The following is a 25,239-nucleotide window of genomic DNA, read 5'->3' as shown; positions in this document are numbered from 1 at the left end:
TGCGAATGTCTGGAAAACAAAACCATAACATTAACCTGAGATTGAGATGCACGACATGAGCAGATGCAATGGTAGACAACTGTATCAAGGGTGCCTAAAGTTCACATGCAGAGCTAAAGAGTTTGTTGTAACTAATAATAATAATATTAATAATAATAATAATAATAATATAGTTAAAAACACAAGGCAATGGACATGTGGCAATGCAGACAACCTCTTAGGGAGAATTTTTTTTAAAATTGCTATTCTCTTTTTTGTATGTTTTTTTTTTTCTTTTTTTGCAAGAAGAATATAAAGCATAAGAAAATGGACTGTAGTGGAGATTTCATAAAATATTAAACCTGAAGGATTTCTTTTACACACATATACATATATATATATATATATATATATATATATATATATATATATATATATATACACACACACACACACACACACACACACACACACATACATACACAAGGTGGTGGCAAAAATTATTTGAGCGCTAGCATTTTCACCAGCTAAAAAATGGTTATTTCTATCTTTTGCTGTAGTGTGTCAGTAGGAAATATCAGTTTACATTTCCAAACATTCATTTTGCCATTAATTGCAATAATCCAGTGAGATTTTTGTTTGCACAAGGAGTCTGACAACAGCCAGTGCTCCTCACTGAGATCTGATCTCATCATTATCATCCAGTCTGTCTGGAATGACATGAAGAAACAGAACAAACTGAGACAGACTAAATCCAGAAGAACTGTGGCAACATCTCCAAGATGCTTCAAGAAACCTACCTGCAAAGCTGTTTGAAAATGTAAACTGATATTTCCTACTGACACACTACAGCAAAGTATAGAAATAACTGACTTAAAACCAGTTTTTAGCTGGTGAAAATACTAGTGTTCTAATAATTTTGGCCACTACTGTGTGTGTGTGTGTGTGTGTGTGTGTGTATATATATATATATATATATATATAAAACACCCACAAAAGAAAAAATAGCAGCTTCTTTCTGTATAGACAAAGAGGTGAACATCAGAACTGTAAAAAAGTTATCAAAAGTGACTCAAACCAATGATTTGTGTGTAAATGATCTTGCGGCCTAACATAGAACTGTAAGACCGTTCTTAGAATCATATGAATTGTACAGAGAGACTAATGACTAGTCTAAAAAATACCTGCTATGTACAATGCCTCACTTATCTCACAAAACAGATGTTGAAACAGATGAAGCCCCTGTATTCAGTTTGCTTCACGATCAAGCTGATCCCTTATAATTCATACCTGCCAATCTCTTTACCTTCGTGATTAGCGGCGCGCTCTTTTCTTTCGACTTGAGACATCGCTCTCACAGAGGCTCAGCTCACAGATGGTGCGTGCAGCAGGAACTGCCATGCAATAGTCGGAGATCAGAGCCATATAAAAGGGGGAAAGGGGAAGGATTTACAAACTCAAACTGATTGTAAAAGATGACGTCCAGAAATCCCCCATGAAAGACAGTATGAGAGTTTAGTCTCTTGATTGCGCTACTTCAAAGTGCAACCTCGAAAATCAGCTGTGGATGGGGGGTTATGTAATGATAAATAATTTTTATTAATTTTTTTTTAAGAAAAAAGAAAATTCGATTTGGCAAAAAATTTGGCAGTTTCAAAATAGCCCACCTCACTCTCTAACAAATCCCCTCGAAATGGTTTAAGTAGAAGGGTGGATCAACCAGTAACACTGATTGAGAACAAGCGATCGCAGCTGAGAAAGTTTCTGCGGCATCTTCAAAGAGAAATGTGATGACAAAGACGTTTTAAAGGAAGAAAAATACTTGCTCAGAGGAGGGGAATGTGTATTTTTGTCTAAAAAACACACACTCGTATACACCCTGGAAGTGTTCACGGGCTGGGCTTGCTGGCTAATATGCGTGTCTCTTTTGTTTCACAATGAACTGGCAGGTTTTTTTCCTTTAGATTGAAAAGTTTGGTTTTCTTCCTTTTTTTTGATAGCCAGGGCTCTCCAGTGTGGTGTTTTATTCTGAAATCTTAAATATTGCAAGAGTTTTTTGTAGGCTTGTAGTCACACCAGTTGCCCGAAACATCCTCCGTCATTCAAAATCATTTAAACAAAATGATCCTCAGATTTCCAGAAAGGACATAGTCCATCTGGTTATCGACTCCACGGTCAGCCCTGGGTTTTGACTCCTCGAGAACGAAAGAAAAAACACATATGACCATGTAGACAAAAGGGCAAGGGAAATGTGAGTACCCTGTGTGAGGAGTAGAGGGAGACTGAGCAGTCATGATCAGCAGGCCGATGACTGAGGCAGTGGCAGCGCTCGCTCGTTCTTCCTCCCTCCGTTCATGTGTGCATAGGGCTGCATCTCATCAAACGCTGGCCCCAGCAGCACCACTGGCCCATTTGCTGCTACCTGTCCTGAGTGCTTGTCTAAGACCTGGCCTGGAGAGGCTGAGGAGGAAGGTGGTGAGGTGGAGGGGGTCGGGGCGGACCCTATTGGCGTCCCTGGCCCCTGAGCTGGGGAGAGTGGCTGTGGACTATGGGTCTGAGCCCCTGTGCTCCCCTGAGAGGAGGGGGCCAATATGGAAGCAGGATCCAGTGGAACGTTCTCCATGTTCTCCACCTCCATGTCCAGTTCCTCAGTGTCAGGTGGCTTGTTCTCCTCACTGTAGAAAAAGCTAACCTCCGGGAAGGGTGGCTCCAGTTCCTCTTTTATGCTGTTGATGATCTCCAGAAAAGACGGTCGCATCTTTGGGTTGTACTGCCAGCACATCCGCATCAGTTCAAACCTGTAGACCAGATACAGATATTACATTACATTTTCAGTTTTAAGATACTCAATACTCGACCTTATCCAAAACTATGAAAAGACTTTATTGGATGTGGTGCAATCAAATGACTTTAAACTGCTAAATAATGCACTCTAAAACAAATGATTTACGAGCAAATGACTCTTATGAGCCAGTTAATTTGAGCAAATCAAATGCATACAGTGCCACCAGTGACCAGTGTCTGATTTATGAACAAATGATTCTTTTGAGTCAGTTCTTTTTAGTGAATCAAAAACACAGTATGTCCAGTGTAGCTTAATAAAAAAAAACTAGAACTAGTTTACAGTAATTAAAATAAATCTGAAATAAAATACCAAAGCACTAAAAGTAATAAAGAATAAAAAATTAAATAAAAAGTTTATTTATAAAGGAAACAATTACTAAAACTAAAGTTAAAATGAAAACTGAAAAAAAATGCTAATTCAAAATATTGCTGAATACTGCAGTATAACAGTAAATAAATAACAGTAAACTCTGCCTATATAATGTAAGGCATTGGTAGAAAGAATTTATCTTCTATGTACAAAAAATTGACATTATAACCCAAATAAATCATAACTATCAACAGTTAAGCATTGTGGTGGTAACAGAAGTAAGCTCTTTCTTTTTTCAGAAAATGTACAAATATCATTTTAAATGTACAAATCTCATACACTGCAGTGCAAACAAGCAATAATAATGTCTATATAATCTCTGTGTTCAGACTACCAATCTCCACCCATCAACAGGTGGCAGTGTTCACTAGAGTTAGATCACACAGGAGCGTTGTGGAACAGACAACTTCTAGAACATTTTGTGGTCGTACACACTGAGAAGTGCACTACGCCAGAACTGCTATCCTAAACACTCCACAGACTCATCCTAAGTGAACAGCTGAGAACACATGAAAAGCAAGAGAGCCAAAGCAACACACAAAAAATATATATATATATTTCATAAAACCCATGATCATAACAGTTTGGTGTAGTACTGTCCCACCACATCTTGGTAAAACACACAAACAAGCTAAGAATAGCGTCAGCACTCACTGGCCCACTGAAATACATTTTAAGTGACCTCCAGCCACAGGTTCAGAGCAGAGCGGGGCGCCGTAGCCACACAACACAGAGGCCTTCTCGCAAGGACATTCCACAGTATTGGGTCAAATACTGCGCTGGGCATTGGGAACTGACGGAAAGTGAAACTTTTCTGTGGCGTCAACTTCTGAGACGTTCTCTCATAATAAAGGCAAGTTTTTTTGGATGCAGGCCTGGTGATCGCGAGTAACCTGCCTGTTTGGCGTTTGTTGGATCACAAATTCATAGCCATCTGTCGTTACTCACTGAAGTGAACTCAAACCCAATTAGAAAATGTGATAAATCTTGCCCGCTGTCTGCACTCACTATTGCTTTTCCAAAACCCATTGAGCTACCTTCCTGTCTACTGCCTCTATGGACGGCTGCCTTCTAAGGCAGCATCCTAACTGAAATAAAACCTCACAAGTTACTGATCTGCAGTGCTCTACAAAGCCAACAACTCCGCAAATAGCGTTCAGCACAAGAGACTCAACTCAAAATTGTTTCCAAAAGAGTTTGATGTTGGCACGTTGCTAAGCTAAAAGCAAAAACAAAAAACTAAAAAAAACTATGCTATGCATTTTTTTCCCCACTGAGCATTTCTAATAATATTTTATATTATTACTGTTTTTACTGTATTTTCAGATCAAATCAGAAAATTATTTAATTAAAAAAAATCTTTCTCAACTATTGAACAGTAGTGTGGTCATGTCAAAAGCATGACTATGATGCCTTAATGTGCTGTCTACATAGGGAGCTCACTAGGTTTTGGAACAAAGCTACTGACTGTCAGGGACAATTATGGAACAAAATTGAAATGTATTGAATCATTAAAATGATCTATAACAGATTAATGATATACTATTTAAAAAGGAGCATATTGAGATAAAAATGTCCAAATAGTGAGCTCAACATGATGAGGAAAACATGATGACAATGGATCTACAAGCTATTTCTGAATCTCTGCCCTTGTTACTTAATTTCTCGATATCATAAAAATGTGAGCGACATCCCGACTTCATGATGTTTAGCTGAGTGTAATGATGAGATACAGATGATAAAGTTTGAGCGTCTTTATAGCGCTAATGTAGCGCAGCATATGTTCAATCCTCCTCTCTCTCGTGCAATCAGGACATCTCATCGTAGCTGCCATGGAAACCGGGGGTTTGTGTTCCCATAACAGTTGAGACAAGAAAGTATGACTGAGGGAGAAAGGGGTCAGGAGAAACAGACAGACAGACCTCATGGCTCGCTACTGACATCAGCCCAGAAAAGGAGAACGGCAGTCCGGATCAGTGACGCATGCAGACACGCGCCGAAGAAGATGTGAGGATAAGCACAAGAAGCTCTTAATAAAAAGTAGAGCAGTGTGGGTCACCGTTCCGGTCACCCTCTGGGAACCACACATTCTCCCTTCTATGGACGGAGGCTCCCTGACAACATGATGCCACCTGTCCCCTTTTAACCTGTGACGCAAATGTCACCAGCCGGGCTTTCGCTTCGCCTGACGTTAGCAGCAGCATCTGGTGACATACTATCAACATTTTAGTGTGATATCGCATCCCTAAATAGTCAAGGGTCGGTTAGAGGACAAAGGGTTAACATTGTAAAGCAGAGTGCCAAATTTGGGAGCAAAGTGCAGTTGGTGGACTCACAGCATGTCGGGACAGTTGTCCGGTTTATCCAGAAGTCCTCCCTCCATGACGAAGCGCAGTACCTGCTCGTTGGACATGCCCTGGTAGGGCTGCTCTGCTAAAGTGGCGATCTCCCATAAAACCACACCAAATGACCTGAAGAAATAGGAACTGGTTAAAATAACTCTGCAGGAGCAACACAAAGGCACTTACAGTAAATCACACTAAATGTCACAAAACCCATTTGTCCGATTACGTCAGCAGCCGCACACATCAAGTAACTCAATCCAGTCGGACGAGGACAAAGAGGAAAGGAATGAGGCCATTTAAGGTCAAGAGACGCACGAAGAGCCGCTTTGACACAATTGCTGTCCTGCGGAGCCTAAAAGCAGCACTAGCCTGTGGCATGTCACTGAAAGGCTGTGGATACATCAGTGTTTTGGGGTTTTTTTTCTAGCCTGGAACAACAAAATGCTCATTTTCAAAACAGCGCGAAAGTCGCAAACACCGCTGACCTGAACTTTTCTCTTTTAGTGTGGTGTTTTTGTTAGCCCTGTGTTCCTCATTAATGAAAATGAGTCCATATATTAGCCGGCGGCCGGTGAGAAAGTGCAGCAGCGGAGCAGAAAGTCGGCAAACCCCAAATAAAAACCACACAAAGAGCGCACTGTTGCCAGTCGTTATTCATTAGTTCTCGGAGGACAAATTTTCGACATTGGCTGAGGATCTGAGACAAAGCTCAACACCCTTTAAAACAGGACTATTACAACAGTGACTTGCATCTAATTGGCTGCAACATCTGCGTGTTGAAATACAAAACCGCATTACAGCGGGACTTTTTCAGGGGCAGGAACCAAATAAAGACACCTAACGGCGAGGTTTATGGGAGTACGAGATGGGAGCTCGTGGTGGCTCTTTTCATCTCGGGGACTTCAAAAGCGGCAGATACGGATGGAGGGACAGGGAGGCGGGTCTGCGCTGGCACACCAACCCCATCATTACCAAACATCTGGAGGAGGTTAGGAGCGCACCTAGTGACAGAGCTGTGGGACGCTGGAGATTGGGAAACTGCAGAATTGGAAGAGTCGGTCTATGGCACCGTGACTCTGTTCTACTGAACGGCCGCTGCTGGGACTAAAGCTGTGGAGAGATAGTCTGTCTGAGACAAAGAGACAATGTGTTGGGGCACGTTCTGCTTGGCTGGGACTGGAAGAATGTCTGGAAGTGATGCATATTCTCCCTTGACACAGGACATCAGTGGGGAGAAAACATTAAAGGGTTTTCACCTCTTATAGGCCTATGAGGCTTCCTGTCGTATTAAGTAAAATAAAGAAACAGTTTCAATGCTTTCTGGACATTTGGGGGCCTGTGGTGGAGAGTGGCTACTGAGACTGATGGGACAGCCTGCTACTCGAGTGGAAAAATAACCGTTTTTCAGCAGTCAAAATATCAAAGATGACAAGAAAGACATTTATAATGTTACAGAGGATTTCTATTTCAAATAAATGCTGTTCTTTTGAACTTTCTATTCATCAAAGAATTAAAAACAAAATGTATCACAGCTTCCACAAAAATATTAAACAGCATGTTTTCAACATAGATAATAAGAAGAAATATGAAAGAAGAAATGATCATCACATTATAATTATTTTTGATATAATGTGACACTGAAGACTGAATTAATGACTGCGGAAAATTCAACAAATCTACTTTATATTTGATCAAATAAATGCAGCCTTGACCATAAAAACCATTAAAAAGTTTTTTACAAATTTTTGACCGATAGGGTGTGTCCAAATGTTTGACTCATACTGTACATGCAAGCCCGACTCAATTCACACACACACACACACACACACACACACACAGACACAATGCAGTAAACAACAAAGTCTTGCATTTATGTGTGTGTGGAAAAAAGTCAGAGAAAACAGGCGGCTCATACCAGACATCAGAATTTGTTGTGAACACTCCATCTTTCAAAGACTCCGGGGACATCCAGCGCACCGGCAGCAGCCCTTTGCCTCCTTTGCGATAGTAATCAGTCTCGTAGATGTCCCTTGTCATGCCAAAGTCTAAACACATGAAGAGTGCAAACATGAAGGGTCAGTCACACCTTTCAATCTTTTGTTGTATCAAATCGATTCTTGAATTTATGGATTTATGTGAGGTGCATCACAGATTTACCTCCAATTTTAACTGTGAAGTCCTCAGCAACCATGCAGTTTCTGGCAGCCAGGTCTCGATGGACAAACTTGTTGGCATTGAGGTATGCCATCCCGTCCGCTATCTCACCGGCCATCTGAATCATCTTCTTCAGCGGAGGCAAAGACTGGCTGCTAGAACCCTGCTACATAAAATTGCACAAAGGCTGCATTTAACACTTCTGCTTCTCTCTTTCTCTACTACAAACCCTTTCTGAACAGCTGACTGAAATATCGAGTAGCTTTAAAGAACTGTGAGCATTAACTAAAAGGGGGCATGAGATGCTGGCCATAGATCTGATCAGAAAAAATAAAGATAATAAGCGTAATTAAGTGTATTTTTAATCTAAAAAGCAGTGAGATAAATTATGGAATAAAAACCAGAGCAGACTGGATGTTTCCATACCTCTTTGGAACGGAGGGAACGCAAGTAGCTCTTCAGATCGCCCCGTGTCATCAGCTCCATTATAACTAGAGTGGGCTGTCCTTGTGAAACCACACCCAAAAGTCGCACCTAAACCAGGGTACAAAAAAAGAATGAGAACTGAAATTACACTGTGACAACTATGAAAACATTGAGAAACCTGTGTCTGCACAATCTATTTGAAAAGCATCGTTTTGCCATTTGTTTGATGCTGCCAGTGGCATAGAAATTATACACTTATATAAGTATCTATAAGAATTTGAAAGTACGAGTTGTAGGCTGAGATTTTCCCCTCGTTCTTACCACATGGTGACAGTTGAACTCCTTCATAACTGAAGCTTCGTTCAAGAACTCAATTCGTTCACGCATACTGGCGGATTCATTTACAGTCTTGATGGCCACTCTGGTCTCAGGTTCATCTTTGACGACCCCCTTTGCGATGCCCTCATACACCATACCAAAGGAGCCCTGACCCAGCTCACGACACATTGTGATTTTCTCCCGAGCCACTTCCCATTCATCTGGTACATACACTGAGGTCACAGAAATAGAGTCAGGACATTTGAACAGGCAGTGCAGTTACATACATGACAGTAGCAATGAAAAAAAAAAAAAATTAATAATTCAATAAAGATTCTATATTTTTTAAACATCAAAACATTGTTCAAATGTACATGAAATAATATATTGTGAAATATTTTTTCAATTTTATATTTAAAATTTTACCATACCAGAAAACTGAAAAAAATACTTAAGAAAATCATTTGAGATAATACTCACTTTCAAAGGGACTGAAGTATTCAGGGTTTACAGAAGCATATAGCACACCATTTCCTAACCTGTCACTATTCCTGAAAGGAAACATACATAAAAGCACAATGAAAAACAGTACTAGACACTGGAAATTCAAACAAAGTCTATTTTTTACTAGATGGGACATCAACCTCTTTTTGGTGACAAAGATGACAATGGAGATCACTGCAGCGAGCAACACTAGCACTATAATAGGAATGATGATGGCCAGTAAGATGGCATTATCATAATTTCCTGTAAGAAAGAAGGACATTTGTACAGAATTAAGAACAAAATATGACTGAAACAGGCCTCTCTACATTTCCATTAAATAAGCTATTTTAAAGTTATCAGTACCTCCTAAAAATAAAATCATTGGTTTCTTATGTGAATTCTTACTTTTAGGGGGAGGCACATAGAAGGACACTGGTCCAGTCCAAGACCCATTCCCAGCCAAAGATGTGGCTCTGACCCGGGCAGAATAATTTCCAGAGGGCAAATTGCTAAGCTGAGCTCCTCGCAGCACTCTGTACTGCTGCCGTGATACACACTCATGCTTTTCGGGCTGTAACGCACACACACATATACAGTCGGTTTGTGGCATTGGCTACAGTTTTAACTATTTCTTAATGGTGTATGAGTAAGTTGTCGCACTAACCTCAGTTCCCAGACGATATTTGATCTCATACATGAGGATCAGTCCATTAGGGTGATGAGGTTCAGGCCACCGCAGCAGCACTGTTCCTTCTCCCTTCTCGTCCCTCTCCTGAGTTACAGTGCCGGGAATATCATCCGCTTTGTCTGGGGAAAAACATAACTGTGCTTAAGGCCAGTGCTTTCTTTCAGTAATTCAATAAGATTTCAATTGCATTATGGTTTTAATTGCTGTTAACATGAACAGGATAGCAAATGAAAAAAAATCATGCTGTAGGCACAGTGGAGAATTACTGGAATTTGAATATTTCGCTGGCATGGATATGTAGTCACTTGTGCTTGAGTTTGGTTTGCTGGTTTTGCTGACCTGCTGGTTTGGTTCTAGAGAACACAAAAGCTGCGGCACTGCAGCGGTGGATCTCGTAGTTACAAGCGTGGATGTCGATGCGGTACACGGTGAAGGGCTGCAGGTTGGATATCTCCATGAACTCTGTAAAGACTTTGTCCTCGGAGAAAGGGTACTCTTTCTCATGCAGCTTTGGGTCAGTGATGTTACTCTCCATTCCTGTGATGTTCCTGCTTGCACCTTGCAGCAGTGTGCCATTGGCCACTCCAAACAGGTCTCGCCGCTTCCTGTCTGGAGGTCTGAAAACATGAAAAAAAAAGTTAAATAGGAAGAGGAAAGGAGGAGAGGAGAGGAAGGAATAGGAAAAGCAAAGGAAATTGGAGAAAAGAAAGAAGGGAAAGGAAAATAATGACAGGAAAGAGAAATGGAAAGGACAGAGCAAATCAAATGAAAGGAAATGGAAAATATTGGAAACAAAAAGGAAGGGAATGGGAAATAAGGAAAGAAAAAGGACAGGAAAAGGAAATAATAAAATAACAGTGATAAAGAAAAGAAAATGGAAAGAGGAAAGGAAAAGGAAACCATATTAAATGACCGTTAGAAAGGAAAGGAAGGGGAAAATCAAATGAAAGGGAATGGAAAATGATAGGAAACAGCAAGAAGGACATGGGAAAAGGAAATTAAACTGGGGAAATGAAAATGAGTACAGAAAAGTGGAAAAGGAAGTAGTAAATGAGCAAGTACATAAAATGGGCAAAGGAAATAGGAGAATGGAAAAGGAAAGGAAATGGAACCAGAAAAAGGTAAGGAATTAGTAAATGACAGTAAGAAAGGAAAGGAAGCAGAAAAAGAAAGGGGAAAAGGACAGGAGTTGTAAATGACAATAAGAAAGGAAAGGCAAAGAAAAGAGGAAAAGGAAGGAAGTGGTAAATGACAATAAGAAAGGAAAGGAAAGCGAAAAGTGAAACAGGAAAGGGAAGGAAGTAATAAATGACAATAGGAGAGGAAAGGAAAGCAGGAAAGAGGAAAAGAAACGGAAATAGTAAATGACAGCAAAAAAAAAGTAAGAAAAGGAAATGAAGGTAAAAACAAAAAAGAGGTAAAGGAAATGAAGTAGTGAATGACAGTAAGAGATCATAGAAAGATGTAGAGCAGTCAGCCAGTGTCAGCAGAGTCTGCACTGGTTTAAAAGCATACAAGCCAATTACTGCGCACAATTACTCTACAACACACACCACTTCCTTTAATGCGCAAGCCTAATTCTCTAATGTCCTACTAACAGGTCTCTTAGTAACACTGAGGATACTTGAACTACTCTACAACCTAGAGAGCTACTTTTTCTCTTCTGGATCTTATCAATCATTTAGCATCCAGAATGATGAGATCTTTTAAATTCTTATGAGTGTAATATATCCAGCTGGGCTGGGACTGAACGCTCATAGAAAATTGCTAGTTTTTAAAAGAAAATGATAAATGGTATCCAAGAACTATCTACCCTGACCCTTGCTTCTCATTCTGACTCTTCTTTATGTCCAGGTACTTTATAAAACCATTGTGTGTTCATGAAACATTTATCATGAACTTGTTATAAAATATATACTTGCAAATGAAGCAATACACATACAACAAACATTTCTGCAGATGAGAAAATGAAATGAGAAGGCATATTTGGAACAAATATCGAACATCCATAATAATGATATGACCGACTCTGCCTCTGACGGTAGAGACAGTGCATGAGGCGATAAGCAAACTAAGGCGCTGGCTTCAGGTCAACCCTACCGCCACTAAAGACATGCAGTCAGCAGCAACCACAAGAGCTTACCAGACGCCAACGGACCCACTGCCACTTCACATATATGACTAGGGCAGGGTCACAGCCTTACCTAGAGCCACTTTTAGGAGACTCGTAACGATTTGCTCGCTCAGGATCTCTGTAAAAATTCAATAATCAGACCAAACAACACCATCCACCGCAGATGGGAAAGACAGGATGGTTTGAGATGAACATGGGGGAAACCCCAGTGTGCCAAACAAATACAAGAGAGGAAAGTGATAGTGCCAGACACAAAGACTGACAGACAATAAGTGGAGACAGACAGTACAAGTTTTCAGCTTTGTCAAAAAACGTTTGGGAATTGTAGCTAGTTATAGATTGATGTACTGAACTCTTAACAACTGATAACTGTGGCTTTTTGGCTGATTACCAGATACCTTTATTCTGTCAGTTTCAACATATACAGCTAATTCCATACATACCAAAAAAAGAAAGTATTACATAATTGTTAAAAAATATTATTATACTAAAATATATTACTATTAACCTGAAATGATATTTATAAAATAAAACATACAGTACATACAGTATATACACAGTCTACTGTGCAACATAAAATTAAAATAATTACTAAACTAAATATCTACATCAGTATTGAAAAACACTGGTCATATTGGTGTGCTGTCTCTAAACTTGGCCAGATTTGGTTCTGTTACATGATCTTGTTGCATGCGCAAAAGAGTTAAGTGTTTTGCTCTATAGACGCAACAGCAGGTATTTTTCCAGACTGACATAGCAACACAGGCAGAAAGGCTTGTTTGAATGTCCTATTAAACAGCCTTCAAGAAGCAGATTTACAAGCAATTACAAACTTTAACCACTGATGATTATGAAAGTTTAAACTTACTATAAGCCAACTCAAATTTATCAACCGAGAAATGACAGTAATGGGAGAAGATCTTTGTGTGTGTTTGCTTTTGTATATGTGTGCGAGTGGAAACTTTTAATAAAAGCCAATGTAGAGCGCTGTAGGGAGGAACAATCAAATCAACTCTAACCACATTCCATGTCACTTCCATTGAACGGCGCTCTGTGATTTATGAGTGGGGATTTTGGAAGCAACTGGACAGTATTTAATGCTTACTAACTAGGGATTCAGATCACCCTTGAGGGTGTTTACTGTGGAAGATCAAATCATATTGTCACTTGAGCATCACATCAACACCTCTACTCCTCAAACACAAATAAATCCCATTTGTGTGTAAAGTACATCCATAATACTGTATTAAACCTTTAACTCAGGCTCAAATACTGTCAGGATCTGTCTTATGTCTACAGCCATAAACACTGATCTTAACCTTAATGTGTCTGGCACTGACTGCTGACTAGGAAAAGGTCAGGCTCGCATCAAGAACTTAGACGCACAGGGTTCTAAGGGAAGATTTCACACTCGCAAACTTGAAAAAAAAGGCATAACAGCAGGTGTTGACAGTCTTCCTTTTCCCAAACAGGAAGGCTTACATGTCATTGATGCATAGACAACACCTCACGTCCCCTGGCAGAAAGAATGACTCAGAATCCCATTACAGGGCTCAAAAAGCTGATCAGCTGTGTGGGAGTTTGAAAGAGAAGACGGCGAATCCACACCTCGTCTCGAAAGGGATCTTACTTTGGAATTCATTAACATTCCACATAGGTTTGCTGTACATTCCCTGGGAGCCGGACACGCCAAAGCAAACAAAGAACATGTCTGAGGAAGGAGGGAGAGAGAGAGCGGGCGGGAAGAGAAAGGGGAGACGACCGTTGAATGGAAAAACATATCCGCTTCATTCAAGTCTTTAGCATCTCCAGTTTTTCTAAGACTCAAACGGTTATGTCTCAAAAATCGATAATGAGGTCTACATGGGGACGGAGACTGGCAAATCTGTCGCCCTAGCTTCCAAACCAAACGCAGTGAGGGGGCTGGGGTTGTTGTTTCAAGATGGAAATAACAAATCATCAGTGATGGAGAAAAGGGCTTCTTGAGCATCCTGCTACTAAGGGAAATCATATTTACATTTAGAAAGACTGTTTTCCATCGATTAGAGACGGTTTGACGTGTGCATCACGTTGTCCCTGAGTGAACCGCAAACTATTACCTTGATGAAAATGGGGCTCCAAAAGCAGAAGTTTGGGAAAGCTAAGTGGTAGAAGATGTTTGGCGACATCAATTTGTGCATCAATACTCATGACTCAAAACCCTGGCCCACCCCAAAACGCACACACACTCGCAACCAAATAAACAACCCACAAAAAAAGCCTGATTGCAGATGTCCTGAACGAACCCTCGGAAAGTCTCGAAGCATGTGTGTCTGAGTAAACCTGAACTGGTTCCTCTGTGCCATTCTTCTCCCACATGAGACGAGAAAACATCCGATGCCACAAGCAAGGTAAACAGATAACACAATGCAGACGTCACTCCTCGTTTTGGCAAACAAAAGCCTAACATGGAGCGAGCCCTCAGCCGGCGGCTGCTTTCCAGTCTCATTAATCCAGTCTGCGTCTGTTTGTGCATCCCAAATTATAGCCTGCTGAAGTCTTAATATGCAACCGCCACCGTCGCCCCAGCAACAAACAACGTGGCCGCACAGGCCTTGAGTTCGTACCTCTGCCCCCTCCACGCCATCTGATTCCTCTCCAGGCACCTACCCCTTTCCAAAACCTCATGTTCTGATCTTGTCAGCCCCATGTCGAAATAATTAGGCCTCGGTCTGGACCTCCAAAATTCTGGTTTTGATTCTATGAAATCAAGCCGCCTCAAGACTATGAGCTCAGACCCACTTTGATAATTGCTCTCCAGGAAGACTGAAGAAATTAAGGTCTTCAGACCACTGTTGTAAACTGTGGCAAAAAGTGCTGGGAGTAATCCAGTCTCTGTTCCTACTGAGGGTCCACCTAACCTTTCCAGTTATCTAGAGAAGTAGTTTTCCTTCAGGACCTAGTATTCACATTAGACATCAACTGGCAAGTCACCGTTGTACCAAAATGGTTTGTCAAACAGAATTCTGAGTTCAGTACAAGTTCAAATTACATCACTTGTGCTAATGTGTGTTACCAAAAAAATTAATTCAACTCTTGATCTCTCGTGAACGCTCATCGAACGAAAGAGAATAAATTCATGAATAAAGTCGCTATTTTTGTAGCTTCACAAAATTAAGGTTGAACCACTGATGTCACATGGACTATTTTAACAATGTCCTTGATACCTTTCTGGGCCTTGAACATGGTAACTCCACTGCTGTCTATGCAGCATCAAAAAGCTCTCGAATTTCATCAAAAATATCTTAATTTGTGTTCCGAAGATGAACGGTCTTACGAGTTTGGAACGACATGAGGGTGAGTAATTAATGACAGAATTTTCATTTTTGGGTGAACTATCCCTTTAAGGTTTTATAAAAACACTTTATTTTTTAACACTTTTATTTATAGAAATTAATTTAAATGTAATTACATTTTAATAGAAATTCATTCTGTTGAATTGTAAAATTGTTCTTGACATTTTTACGGTCGTTTTATGGTTTTAGGCATTATGTTATCATGTCAACACAAACTAAAACTAAACTAAAACTAAAATCTTGTCAATATGCATACATCCTATGGCTATATGTTTGAAAAACAGTATTAAAACAGTTACAGATTGAACCTGATTTCACTTACATTGTACGTGCTTCACTGTAACCAAGATTTGAAAATGTAGAAAATTTGTGTGGTAATATTTTGCCACAAGTGATGTTGATTCAACTTGTTCTGAACTTAAAATATTCTTTATTGAAAATCAAATCATTCAAACATTTAAACTAGGCTTATGCATTTGGGGTGTAGAAATGTTTTCAAATAGCAGGAGATGCAAGAGTCCACTAAACCAAACAGACCTGCGTCACACTAAGAGCTTCAAACGTGCCGTCGGTGCATGTGTCATACCTGGGTTTGAAGATGGAGTTGTGCAGGAAGTTCTCAAAGACTTTTCGGTAAGATCGGTCTTCAGCTTCCGCCTTTAGGTCCTCCTTGGTTTTTGGGCAGGGGCAGCAGCCCTTCTCACCCCCACCAACATCTGATTTGGTGGGCTTTGTTTCACCCTCCATGTCCGACAAAGCCGTGGCTGAGATGCGGATGGGAATTTTTAGCTCTGTGGTCCAAAACAATGACACAGACTGAGCTGATTGAACAACAACAACACAAGCTTCACACATTTTGTAAATATAGTTATTGTACTTTTTCTGGAATACCTGAAGGTTAGTGGAGGTGATGAGGGTACATTAATGGTGCACACTTACCTTTAGAGCAGTAATTATGCTGGTAGAGTTCATAGTCTTCCGACTGCTGCTGCCAGCGGAGCAGGTAGAAGGTTTTGTTTCCATTGGGAGAGATGGGAGGTGACCACTTCACCATCAGGGACGAGGAAGAGTTGGCATATGCGCGGGCATCGAGGGGCATTGACGGCGCTGTGGAATTGCAAGAGATTAGCTGGCGTAACAATATTGGAGGATATTGGAGGGATAGTGGTGATGCCAACCTGATGCATTGGTGCGGATATAGACCACCTCACTCTTAGCCCCCAGAACATGCTTGTCCTCTACAACCAGGGTGACGGCTTTCACAAAGATGGCATATTGTGTCCAGGGTTTAAGAGAGGACAGCAATACCCCTGGGTCTGTAGATTTGTCCTGAGGAAGGTCTACATCCACCATGTTCCAGCTATTTGAGCCACATCCATCTTGTCCGTCAAATTCTGTGATGTTCTGGAAGGGTCTACATTGAGACAACAGTGCACAAATGCACATTTATATAATGCTTTATCACAACCCTGAAGCTGCTAATAAACTTGATGTGAATAATATGTCTATAATAGTAACTTTTAGCAGTCTGATACTTACGCCTCCTTGTAATACACGATGAAGCTGATGAGGTCTCTGTAGTCAGGCGGTCGATATCGCTCCCAGGTGAGCTTTATCCGAGTACTCTGAGTGTGGTTGGATTTGAACTTTAGAATATAACTCTCACCTAGAAGAGGGGTCATAAGAGAGATTTAACTAAAAGCACCCATAAGAGTTCTTCAACTTGAATGTAAGACTGTGCCATGGCCTTTACATCTTTCATGAGCTTCTAGGAATCAGAGCGGTATTAGAAAAGGCACTTCTGTTAATGTCTCACAGTCTAGAGTCAGAGCAATTATGTTCTAAGGACAAAATACGACCACATTGGCTAAGCCATTATCATTGTTCTTCAAAGCAAATTTGCTCAGTGCAGAAATCTGTCAAACACATAATAGAGCAGGTACAGAAGAACGACCTGGGACACCTTGTGAGCAAAATGCATTTTAAGAGTCTTGAGTGATGTCTTTGTAGAAACATAAAACTGTCATCTACCAACCGGTTCTCACTTACAAATGCCACTGCATTATATAACAAAATAACAAACCAAAAAAATGTTTTTTCAGGTTTCAAACTATAGTTATACTGTTTCAAATGTATTTGGACGCTTTCTGAGAACTGACTCCATACATCTATCAAAAATTGTCTAGACACCAGTAGGTTAAAATTAATTACAAAAATGGCTCAGTTTTGAGTTATGTCTGAGAAAAGCTCTAGCACTGTGTGTTTGCAGAGGCCACTTGGCTAAATATTTTGTTTCTAATGCAATATATATTTTAAGAGTCTAATAATGTAAATTTAAAAATATTATTTTGGAATAATTATACTGATAGTGATACAACATTATACTGGTATATTTAATAATTAGTTTTTTAATAGATTATTTTATCAGATAATTTTTTTCAATTACAGACAGAATATATTTAATTTATAGTTAAATGTAAAATTGAAGTGAGTCTAAATTACAATTAAATTATTTTTTAATGAAATGATTATTAATAACAACAACTCTTTATGCAAATGTGTATCTTTAACTACAGTTTGTTATAAAGCAACTGGTCAGTAATGATACTGATTTAACATTCATGAAACTAAAGTACACAAAACAGTTTTCAGACCTACCTGGAAGTAGAAATGGTTCAGTGGTAGAAATGGTTAAATGTTGACTCAGTAACTGCTCTGTCAGAATTACTGAGATTGAGACTTTTGAATGATAGAATCAGCTCATAAGAGTCATTTTTTTATTTGTTTCTAATGCAGTACATAATAAGACAAAGTATAGGATAAGAATACATCCATAGATACAAAACAGACCAAAACTGTGTGTGTGTCTGTGGATATACATGTGGTATATATATATATATATATATATATATATATATATATATATATATATATACATATACATATATATACATATACATATACATATATATATACATATACACATATATATACATATACACATATATATATATATATATATATATATATATATATATATATATATATATATATATATATATATATATATATATATATATATATACACTCCCCTCCAAAAGTATTGGAACAGTAAGGTCAATTCCTTTATTTTTGCTGTAGACTGAAAACATTTGGGTTTGACATCAAAAGATGAATATGATACAAGAGATCAGCATTTCAGCGTTTATTTCCAGGTATTCATATCTGGATCTGATACACAACTTAGAAGATAGCACCTTTTGTTTGAACCCACCCATTTTTCATGTGAGCAAAAGTATTGGAACAGACAGAATTAACAGATTAATGTGAAAAAGACTTGATATTTAGTTGAAAATCCTTTGCTTTCAATAACTGCACCAAGCCTGTGACCCACTGACATCACCAAACGTTTGCATTCTTCTTTTGTGATGATTTTCCAGGCTTTCACCGCAGCGTCTTTCAGTTTTGGGGGGTTACTCCCTTCAGTCTCTTCTTTAGCAGGTAAAATACATACTCTACAGGGTTTAAGTGTGGAGATTGACTTGGCCAGTCTAAAACCTTCCACTTATTGCCCCAATGAACTCCTTTGTTGTTTTGGCACTGTGTTTTGGGTCATTATCTTGCTGCATGATGAAGGATCTCCCAGTCAGTTTGGTTGCATCTTTCTGTAAACTGTCAGACAAAATATTTCCGTAGACTTCTGAGTTTATTTTGCTGCTGCCATTATGTGTTACATCATTAATGAAGATTGAGCCTGTCCCAGAAGAAGCGATGAAAGCCCAAGCATTACATTACTTGTGTAATGTGTACTATAATGTACACCTGTGTACGCTGTGTTTCAGATGTGCTTGTATGTTTGGGATCATGAGCAGATCCTTTCTTTCTCCAAACTTTAGCCTTTCCATCACTTTGGTCCATAAAATCAGTCCATAAAACCTTGTCCCAGAATTTTTGAGGCTCGTATCCTATTCTTCTTGCTAATGAGTGGTTTGCATCTTCTGGTGTAGCCACTGTACTTTTGTTCATGAAGTCTTCTGTGAACAGTAGATTGTGATACCTTCACTCCTGCCCTCTGGAGGTTGTTGCTGATGTCACTAACAGTTGTTTTAGGGTCTTTCTTTACAGCCGTCACAATGTTTCTGTCATCAACTGCTGATATTTTCCTTGATCTACCCGTTCGACGTGTGTTACTTAGTACACCAGTGGTTTCTTTCTTCCTCAGGAGATTCCAGATGGTTGTACTTGCTATTGCCAGTGTTTGTGCAATGGTTTGATTGATTTTTCATCTTCTCTCAGCTTCACAATTGCTCGTTTTTCACCCATAGACACCTCTCTGGTTTTCATGTTGGTTACACGTCTAACTAACTATAAATGCAGTCTGCACGGATCTGAAACTGAGCGCAGACATTCAGTGCTATTTATTGTTTGAATAATCAATTAATAGGACACACCAGGGCAACAAAACACACCTGTCAGTCACATGTTCCAATACTTTTGGTAACATGAAAAATGTTCAAACAAAAGGTGATATCTTCTAAGTTGTGTTTCAGATCCAGATAAAATAAAAGCTGAAATGTTTATCTCTCATCTCATATTCATCTTTTGATGTCAAACCCAAATGTTTTTAGTCTACAACAAAAATGAAGGAATTGGCCTTACTGTTCCAATAGTTTTGGAGGGGAGTGTATATGTGTGTGTGTGTGTGTGTGTATATATGTATGTATTGTGTATGTATATATCTCATTACATCTGTATCTAAATATATGAATATTTGAACAGAACATTTTCAACTTTTTCCTTTGGGCGATGTGAGTCTTGTGAATTATCTTGTAGTGTGTTAGTTGTAAATTTGTATTGCTAGCCATGGAAAAGGTATTATTACAAATTTCCTTCTAGAGGTTGGGATTGGTGGAGAAAGCTGAATCATTTCCCCATTCGGCCATTGGTAGTGCTATTGTTGAATCTGTATTTGATATACATTTATGAAGTTTAGATATTAGTGTAGTGGTGTCATTAGTTATATTAACCTTGGATTTAAAGGAATAGTTCACCCAAAAATGAAAATTCTGTCATCATTTACTCACCCTCAAGTAGTTCCAAACCTGTATGAATTTCTTTGTTCTGCCGAACACAAAGGAAAATATTTTGAAGAAAGTTTGTAACCAGGCTGTTTTGGGGCACCACTGACTAAAAAAATACTATGGAAGTCAATGGTGCCCCAGAATGTGGGAAACTGCTCTGTTTCCCACATTCTTCAGAATATCTTCATTTGTGTTCGGCAGAACAAAGAAATTCATACAGGTTTGGAACTACTTGAGGGTGAGTAAATGATGACAGAATTTAAATTTTTGGGTGAACTATCCCTTTAACTATGGATGTTTATTTGTTTAAATAAATTGTTGAGAAACTGTTCTCCCCGAAGGCCGTAATTCTATACTAGTGAGATAAACAGTATAAAAAAAAGAGTTGTGAATAAAAACGTCCAATTACTTTGTCAAATGCTATTTCAGCATCTAATGATACAATCACGATTTTGGTTTGTTTTTGTTTTGGAAAAACTAATTAAACTTAATAATCTATGGGTGTTATCTGAAGCATTTCTGTGTTTGATAAAACCTGTTTGATCATTGTGGATTAACATTGGATAAATGCTTCTATTCTAGTAGCTAGAGCTTTGGTAATGATTTTTACATTTGTATTTATCAACGAGAGAGGGCGGTAACCAGTGGGGTAAACTGGGTCTTTGTTTGGATGTAGTTATTATTTCTGTGACTACTATATGAAATAACAGAAATCTAATTTGCCAGAAGTATTTAGAGAATTCGTCTGGGAGTTCATCAGGTCCAGGTGATTTGTTGTTTGGCATTTTATCTAATGCTTTACGGAGTTCATCAGGAGTAAGTGGGACATCTAGTGCATGCCTATTCAATCGATATAGTTGGTAGTTTTACTTCTTTTAAAAAAATCAGCAAATTTTGCTGTAGCAGTGGCAAAGTATCACGGGAAACACTTCATCTACTCACAACTTGCTCGTTCTCCATTGCTACGAGCATCGTCCTCTTCCATCTTTTCCTTAACACCGGTCTTCTCCCACATTTTCTGGATCTCAGATATGCAAAGCTTGGGATTGAAGCGGAAGAACAATTTCCCAGCTCTAATGGTCAGATTGTGCTGACTCCAGTCCCACAGATACTGCAAGTTCTGGTTGTCGATTGCTGAGAATGCATATGACCTGTAGTAGGAAAACACATTCACAAACAACGAAGGATTAAACACTACATTTCTTATGTTTAATGTAAGAAAAATCTAACCAAAGAAAGGAATGAGAATGATCAGATCTGGTTATACACATGACGAATGCGATATGTGTGAAAACAACAACAGAAGCGTGTGCACAGATTGTGTTTCATTAAAGCACGCATGGAGATCAGGGCTCAGAAGAGGGTTAGGATGACTTTTGCAGCTGCACCCGACTGAGTCGCACTGAACACCTTCAAGTAGGGCTCGCTGCAGTCCACAAGATCCAGGGGGTGGGGTTGGATCCACATCTAAGGGGTGGAGATGGGTAGGTTTAGGGGTGGAGATGGGGTGGGTTTAGGGATTAGGGGGTGGATATAGGTTTAGGTATATGTAAAGTGGGAGGAGTTGGATCTGGATCCAATCACGCCCCCTGGATCTTGTGGGCTGCAGCGAGACGCTCCTCAACACCTTAGGAACGTGGAGAATGTCTGAGATGCTTACAAGCATTCCTTAAGATGAAACTCAACCCTAGTAAGATCATAACTGAGAAGTTCCCACAGCCTCCCTCTGACATCCTCCATAAAAAACTGACACCATGTGAGGAAAAATGAGTCAGATAGCAGATAGTGATTAATAGAAAAATATGTATGTGTGTGAGTGTGTTTAATCACTTCTTGTTTACCTCTGTGCATATACATCTACTAGCTGAATCTCTCGACTTCTGCTTTACGACCCTGAGCTGTACATTCCATTATAGCTGACATTTTATTACTTTCAGCCATTCCTATGGAAACCAACCTTTGAAGAAATATGTTGAGGACTGTGAAGGACACAGAGTCCTGCACGCAATACTCATGTTCTTCTTTTTGTTACAGACATGAGACTATGTTGCAACGTGACTACCGTGCTGGTGCAGAAGCTGAGTTTTAGAACATGATCACTGCTGATCATCTTTGACCAGCAACAAACCGCCTACCAGCTGGTCGAACTCGCTTTCAGGTAGTCAAGCTGGTTTTTTTAAATATCTGGAGAGATTTTAAATGACACATTTTTTAACAATATATGATTTTTGAAGGATTATGTGACTTTGAAGACTAGAATAAAGGTTGCTGAAAATTCAGCTTTGCCTTCACAGAAACAAATTAATTTTTTATATAAAATAAAATAGAAACCAGTCATTTTAATTACAATAATTGTCAATTTTTTTCCCCTCATCTGATGAGGAAACTTTAAATTGAAATAATCTCTACATCAGTGGAGTCAGACCGTTATATCATTTAAGACGACACAAATGATTCTGACACAGTTCTAAGCAGGCCAAAAAAGAACTGGTGTTCAATGAGACATAGCATGCATACAGTGTTTTACAGGAACAATTCTGTTCTTTACGCAATCAAACATCGAAATGTCATGACAATCTTTATGTGCTTTAAAGTCTTACTGCTCTGTGAGCTCTTCTCCATGAATGTAACGCAGACTCTTGAGAAAGGACAGAGAGCCCAGAGTGTGAGAGTGTTTGATCTTTACATATCCAGTTACTGTCTGGATCAGGCCCATGAAACTCTCCAGCTCTGATGCAATGTTATCTGGGGAAACAGAGAGAGAGAGAGAGAGAGAGAGAGAGAGACAGTGTGAGAGGAGAGACAGATAGACAGACAGAAAGAGATATGACACTGGAGCAACAAAAACCAAATCCCACAGGACACACGGTGTCTGCACTAACTCATCACTTCATCAGTGTGAGTGATACATGTGCGGCAGCAACTGTCCCATATCAAACCACTAAGAGCTTTAGCAGCTCATACTCAAAAAATACATTAGCTTTATTGTGTCACCAGGAAAATACATGTCAGTTAATAAATGGTCCACCAATGTTTGACCAATAATTTTCAGGACCCAAATTTTCCCAAAGTGATTTTAATTTGTGCATCAGGTAAACAAGTATATATTTAGTGCACATTTTTAAAATAACTTACTGGATTTTTTACTGTCATTGTATTAAACGACTGTATTTTTTTAACTTGCTTTTCATTTAAATTTTCTCTTTAAATGTTCACACTAAATATTGTTCCAAAGCACTGTTAAGAAATATTTTCAAAAGCTTAAAAATACTAATATTTTACGTTAACATGCAAACTGTGAAATCAGTAAAAAAAAAAAAGTACTTTTCTCTCAATTTTAGTTTTTCAAAACTCAAAGAATATGTACCAATGACAAAATGTAACAAGTAACATGGTCGTGAAAAAGTTTTTTAGTAAAACACAATTAAGTTTTATAATTTAAAAAAAGTTGTAGATATCTAGTAAATTAAATATTTTAGAGCAGAGCACAAACAATTACTATAAAAATGACTAGACATTTTAATATTTTACTAATTTTCAATATATTCCCAGGTTGTAAATCACAATTCTAATATTCTCTGACAGGTTTTTCATGACTGTGGGAACTCTGAATAATATATGTGACCCTGGACCACAAAACCAGTCATAAGTACAGATATATCTGTAGCAATGGCCAACACTACATTGTATGGGTCAAAATTATTTTTCTTTTATGCCCAAAATCATTAGGATATTAAGTAAAGATCATGTTCCATGAAGAGATTTTGTAAATTTCCTTCCGTAAATATATTAATACTTAATTTTTGATTAGTAATATGCATTGCTAAGGACTTCAATTGGACAACTTTAAAGGCGATTTTCTCAATATTTAGATTTTTTCTGCACCCTCAGATTCCAGATATTCAAATAGTTGTATCTCAGCCAAATATTGTCCTATCATAACAAACCATACACCAATGCTTATTTATTCAGCTTTCAGATAATGTATAAATCTCAATTTCAAAAAATTGACCCTTATGACTGGTTTTGTGGTCCAGGGTCACATATTTGTATAAAAATAGGGAGAGGCACAAATATTGATGCAATGGCTCAAGCTTGTGTCTGTCATTTGTCTAGAAATGAGAAACACCTTATCACTCTGGGTTGTGGGAGAGGAGGGTGAGAGCGAGGTTACTTACTGCCCCGCCGGATGTTGATGTGCAGGTTGCCTTTGATGACTGTGCAGCCCTGCAGGGACTGAGCAGCATCCACCGAGTCAATTGTTTTAGATTCGCAGACCTTATCGCACAGCCCGTCACATGCGCTACAAAACATACTGCAGGTGGAAGAGAGAGTGAAAAGAAGGGAGAGTGAGTGTCAAGGACAGATCACAGCCACACACACAGACTCCAAACAGGCAAATGCCAGTGAACTGTGACAGGATTATTGTGTCTCACCAAAACATGAAGCACATTTAAGGCCTGTTTTTGACAAACACAAGGTCACTGCTTTACGAGGTCTTTGTGCTTAACAGAGTCCTCGCCTGAACCCTGGGTTTTATGTGAAAGGAGGATCATTAAGTCAGCAGTGAGGCAAAACCAGGTCTGGTCAATTTACAAAACAGGCTCAACATTTAAAAAGTTACATGGAAAAGTAAATGAAGTGATTTTTCTGTTAATATTTTTACTTGAAAAGTACAGGTGTCCAAGTAAAATCCAAGGTGTTGTAATTACAATCTCCTTTACCCAGTTTAAACACATATTTCACCTCAAGAAACGGTTCCCAGTATGGTAATGTGCCACCTGAAAGTAAACAGTCCTGGATTTAAACCTTCAAATTAGCACATAAATCCAAATGGCAGCATAAATAACAGCTTTAGAACAATTCAGATGTTCATATGCTGTATAAAAGGGTTGTAGAAAGTGTACACAGGTTTGGTTTGGTGTTAATAATGGAGCCACAATCTACAGAGAACATGCAGGGCTGTTGTTTATGACCAATTCTGTGGTAACATTTCCCATTTTAGCTTTATGGATTTATAAATGAAAATTCAAGAGGAACATGTTCATCTAATCTTGCAAATCACGTTGCTAATGTGAT

General features: G+C 38.9%; 1 protein-coding gene across 1 annotated transcript in view; it reads right to left on the bottom strand.

Annotated features, from left to right (window-relative positions):
- Positions 1–1,591: 1,591 nt before the first annotated feature.
- Positions 1,592–25,239, bottom strand: part of igf1ra (insulin-like growth factor 1a receptor) — a 101,297-nt gene continuing 77,649 nt past the window's right edge. Inside the window, exons 4-21 of the mRNA XM_079446528.1 lie at positions 24,339–24,475; positions 22,761–22,905; positions 21,103–21,311; positions 16,619–16,745; positions 16,258–16,493; positions 16,019–16,186; positions 15,666–15,870; positions 9,950–10,227; positions 9,587–9,729; positions 9,328–9,493; positions 9,081–9,183; positions 8,917–8,987; positions 8,440–8,669; positions 8,119–8,226; positions 7,696–7,858; positions 7,454–7,583; positions 5,530–5,664; positions 1,592–2,777 (exon numbers count right to left, since the gene is read on the bottom strand). Coding sequence (XP_079302654.1) covers positions 2,276–2,777; positions 5,530–5,664; positions 7,454–7,583; positions 7,696–7,858; positions 8,119–8,226; positions 8,440–8,669; positions 8,917–8,987; positions 9,081–9,183; positions 9,328–9,493; positions 9,587–9,729; positions 9,950–10,227; positions 15,666–15,870; positions 16,019–16,186; positions 16,258–16,493; positions 16,619–16,745; positions 21,103–21,311; positions 22,761–22,905; positions 24,339–24,475 — 3,256 coding nt within the window. The 3' untranslated portion in view covers positions 1,592–2,275. The remainder of the gene's footprint in view (positions 2,778–5,529; positions 5,665–7,453; positions 7,584–7,695; positions 7,859–8,118; positions 8,227–8,439; positions 8,670–8,916; positions 8,988–9,080; positions 9,184–9,327; positions 9,494–9,586; positions 9,730–9,949; positions 10,228–15,665; positions 15,871–16,018; positions 16,187–16,257; positions 16,494–16,618; positions 16,746–21,102; positions 21,312–22,760; positions 22,906–24,338; positions 24,476–25,239) is intronic.

Source organism: Barbus barbus, assembly GCF_936440315.1.
Source record: "Barbus barbus genome assembly, chromosome: 22".
Taxonomy (NCBI): Eukaryota; Metazoa; Chordata; class Actinopteri; order Cypriniformes; family Cyprinidae; genus Barbus; species Barbus barbus.
The sequence above is the reverse complement of the archived record's forward strand: the minus strand, read 5'-3'. Positions and strand labels throughout refer to the sequence as shown.